Below are 3,802 nucleotides of genomic sequence, written 5' to 3' on the forward strand. Positions count from 1 at the left end.
AAAAAAAAAAAAAAAGGAAAGAAAAACCTCATGAACACAAAGAGGGGAACCACACAGACACTGGGGCCTACTTGAGGGTGGAAAATGGAAGGAGGGAGAGGAGCAGAAAAAAATAACTATTGGGTACTAGGTTTAGTACCTAGGTGATGAAATAATCTGTACAACAAAACCCTGTGACATGAGTTTACTTACACAGCAAACCTGCACATGTACACTTGAACCTAAAAGTTAGAAAAGAATAATCACTTCTGTGGCATTCTTGTCAAAAATGCATTCTCTAATTATGAGGAGACATTAGCCAAACTCAAACTGAGGGCCATTCTACAAAGTAAATGGCCTGTGCTCTTCAAAAATGTCAATGTTATGAAAGATTATAAAGACAGAGGAGAGGCCAGGTGTGGTGGCTCATGCCTGTAATCACAGCACTTTGGGAGGCTGAGGCAGGTGGATCACTTGAGGTCAGGAGTTTGAGACCTAGCCTGGGCAACATGGCAAAACCCTGTCTCTACCAAAAATGAGTTGGACATGGTTTCCCACACCTGTGTGGTCCCAGCTACCCGGGAGGCTAAGGTGGGAGGATTGTTGGAGCCTGAGAAGTCAAAGCTTCAGTGAGCTGTGATTGTATCACTGCATTCCAGCCTGCGTGACAGAGTGAAACCCTGTCTCAAAAACAACAAAAAAAGCAAGGATGGCTTGTCCAATGGTAGTGGGTTATCAGAACTTATTAATAAAATTTGTGTCACTAAAGTTGGTATACAACCTCCTATTGCTAAATTTGCCTGGCTTAAAAAAAAAGAGAGAGAGAAATTGTTCCAGATTAATGGAGAGTAAAGAGACATGAATATTAAATGTATTGCATAATGCTGAAAGGGATACTAGGCCAGAAAAAAAGAAATTATATAAATGACATCATTGGCACAATTGGTAAAGTTTGAGAAATAACTGTATATTAAATATAACATCGAATCAATCTTAAATTTTCTGATTTCTGATTTTCTGGGTACATAAAACAATATCCGGCCCGGTGTAGTGGCTCACGCCTGTAATCCAAGCACTTTGGAGGCCAAGGCGGGCAGATCATCTGAGGTCGGGAGTTTAAGATCAGCCTGACCAACATGGTGAAACCCCATCTTAAAAAAAAAAAAAAAATCCTTGTTTTAGGAAATACAGAAATATGTATGGGTAAAGGTACATGATGTCTGCAAATTACTCTCACATCGTTAAGCAAAACAATATATATGCAGTATATATGGAAATAAAGATATAAATGTGATAAAGTATTAACAATTGGTGTAATTAGTGAATCTGGGTGAAAAAGTATAGAGGAATTTTTAGAATTCTTGGGATTTTTTTCTGCAAATCTGAAATTATTAAAAACACAATTTTTTTTTTTTTTTTTGAGACGGAGTTTCGCTCTTGTTACCCAGGCTGGAGTGCAATGGCGCGATCTCGGCTCACCGCAACCTCCGCCTCCTGGGTTCAGGCAATTCTCCTGCCTCAGCCTCCTGAGTAGCTGGGATTACAGGCACGTGCCACCATGCCCAGCTAATTTTTTGTATTTTTAGTAGAGACGGGGTTTCACCATGTTGACCAGGATGGTCTCGATCTCTTGACCTCGTGATCCACCCGCCTCGGCCTCCCAAAGTGCTGGGATTACAGGCTTGAGCCACCGCGCCCGGCCTTAAAAACACAATTTTTATTTTATTTTATTTTATTTACTTATCTTTGAGACAAAGTCTCGCTCTTGTCCCCCAGGCTGGGGTGCAGTGGTGCGATCTCGGCTCACTGCAACCTCCGCCTCCTGGGGGTCAAGGATCAAGCGATTCTCCTGCCTCAGCCTCCCAAGTAGCTGGGACTACAGGTGCCCACTACCATGCCCAGCTAACTTTTTGTGTTTTTAGTAGAGACTGGGGTCTCACCATCGGTCAGGCTGGTCTCAAACTCCTGACCTCAGGTGATCCGCCCACCTCGGCCTCCCAAAGTGCTGGGATTACAGGCATGATCCACCGCCCCGGCCAAAAAAACAATTTTTTAATCAAATCACCATCCAATCTAATTCCATCTCCACCATCCAATCTAATTCCATCTCCACCATCTACTACAGATGTGATCGTGGATAAGCCATAAACCTTTCAGAAACTCTAGAAAGCAACTACTAGTAGTATTATGGTAGAAAGGATTAACATTAAAGCGAAACTATAAAAATAAATACGATCACTGGACCATGACGCCTTTTCAATGAAATAAGGAGCAAGGGGCTTGGGCAAACGAGGATGCGGAAGATGCTCGGGGGTACCTCCCTTCCGGATCCCCAGGTCCTTGACCCCCAGCATGCAAGGGGCAGGGTTGAGGAGGAACCTCTTAGGCGTTCCTCCAAGCGGTCCTGAGGAGATAAAAGGCGTCAAAAGGGCCCCTCCACACCTGAGCTGCCGCCAAGCTCACTCAATAGGAGCCGGCGCATTTGAGGAGGCGCCTGCGAGGGTCGCTCCTCAGCCGCCGCGACCCCACTCCACGCCCCCACTCCTCGTCGCAGCGCCTCTGCCCGCCCGGAAGGTGGACGTGAAGCTCCAACACCTCGACTTCTGGGCCAGCCTCCATGGCCAGGTCCCGGGACTGCTGGACTGGGACATGGGGAATGAGCTCTTTCTGGCCTTCACCACATCTCACCTCCCCTTAGCCGAGCAGAAACGTGAGTAGCGGGTGGGGTGCGGCGGGGGCTGGGCGTGGCGGCGGGGCGGCTCCCCAGCCTTCGCCCCCACCTCCCGGGAAGGCTTTGGGGAGGGCCCCCAGGCTTAGCGCCTCCGCCCCCGCCCCACCCCCACTCGCGAACTCCACTTGGGAGTTGGGGGGGTTCGTTCCCGCCTTAATTGGAAGCTCCCCAAGGGCAGCTGGTCTCACCTAAAAACCGAGGCTTTCAACTCTACGTCACTCGCCAGGCTCCTAGAACGTTCCAAGGCCTCTTCTGGGTCTTTTCTCCGTGGCGCTGGTCGCCATTTGCCATTACTGTATATTTCAGTTACTTTTCTGTCTCTTAAAAAATCAGGCCTAATCGTTTTGTCCATGGCTGTATTCCTAATATATTGCCTGACGTCTAGACGTTCTCCGTACTTGCCGAATGCTTGGTTGACCATCATGATCTTTTAGGTTTTGTCTTCTTTGGAAATCAGGTGTGGAGAGTTGAGGTAATCACGCCTCACATTCCTGGTACCTTTTTGCCTACAAGGCCCTTGGATTAACTCTTTATTTTCTTCTTTTTTTTCTAATTTATTTTTTTAATACGCAGTCTCTCTCGGTGGCCCAGGCCCAGGCTGGAATGCAGTGGCGCCATCTCTGCTCGCTGCAACCTCTCCCCCTCCCCCCTCCCCCGCCGTGTCAAGCGATTTGCCTCAGCCTCCCAAGTAGCCTGGATTGCAGGCGGGCCCCGCCACGCCCTGTTAATTTTTGTATTTTTAGTAGAGGCAGGGTTTCACCTTGTTGTCCAGGCCAATCTCGTCCTCCCAAAGTGCTGGGATTGTAGGCCTGAGCCTCCGCCCCCGGCTTTAACTCTTCCTTTTGCCCCTTAAGTCTCCACCCCTTCTTCCATTTCCTCCACCCCTCCCGTTACCAGCCCTAATCCATTTAACGCCTGTTTTCTCCGCTCATTGGTTTTGAGAGCTATTGTTTTGGGTTGCTAAATTTAGGCCTGGTTCATTATTTCTGATTATTGTTGTTTTTTTTTTTTTATTATTTTTTTTTAAGACTAGTCAAGTGCAGTAGCGAGAAGGGGGGAAAGAGTAGAACAAGGAGTTGTTGAGGCCGGGCG

At 47.5% G+C, this 3,802-nt stretch overlaps 1 protein-coding gene across 2 annotated transcripts in view; it reads left to right on the forward strand.

Annotated features, from left to right (window-relative positions):
* Positions 1–2,409: 2,409 nt before the first annotated feature.
* FOXR1 (forkhead box R1) overlaps positions 2,410–3,802 on the forward strand; it is a 10,201-nt gene continuing 8,808 nt past the window's right edge. Inside the window, exon 1 of one of the 2 annotated variants that reach the window (XM_017523472.2) lies at positions 2,410–2,689. In XM_017523472.2, coding sequence (XP_017378961.1) covers positions 2,629–2,689 — 61 coding nt within the window. In that variant the 5' untranslated portion in view covers positions 2,410–2,628. The remainder of the gene's footprint in view (positions 2,690–3,802) is intronic. The other variant, XM_037736782.1, reaches the window with a different exon arrangement.

The sequence above is a fragment of the Cebus imitator genome, unplaced genomic scaffold, assembly GCF_001604975.1.
Source record: "Cebus imitator isolate Cc_AM_T3 unplaced genomic scaffold, Cebus_imitator-1.0 Scaffold28, whole genome shotgun sequence".
In the NCBI taxonomy this organism is placed as follows: domain Eukaryota; kingdom Metazoa; phylum Chordata; class Mammalia; order Primates; family Cebidae; genus Cebus; species Cebus imitator.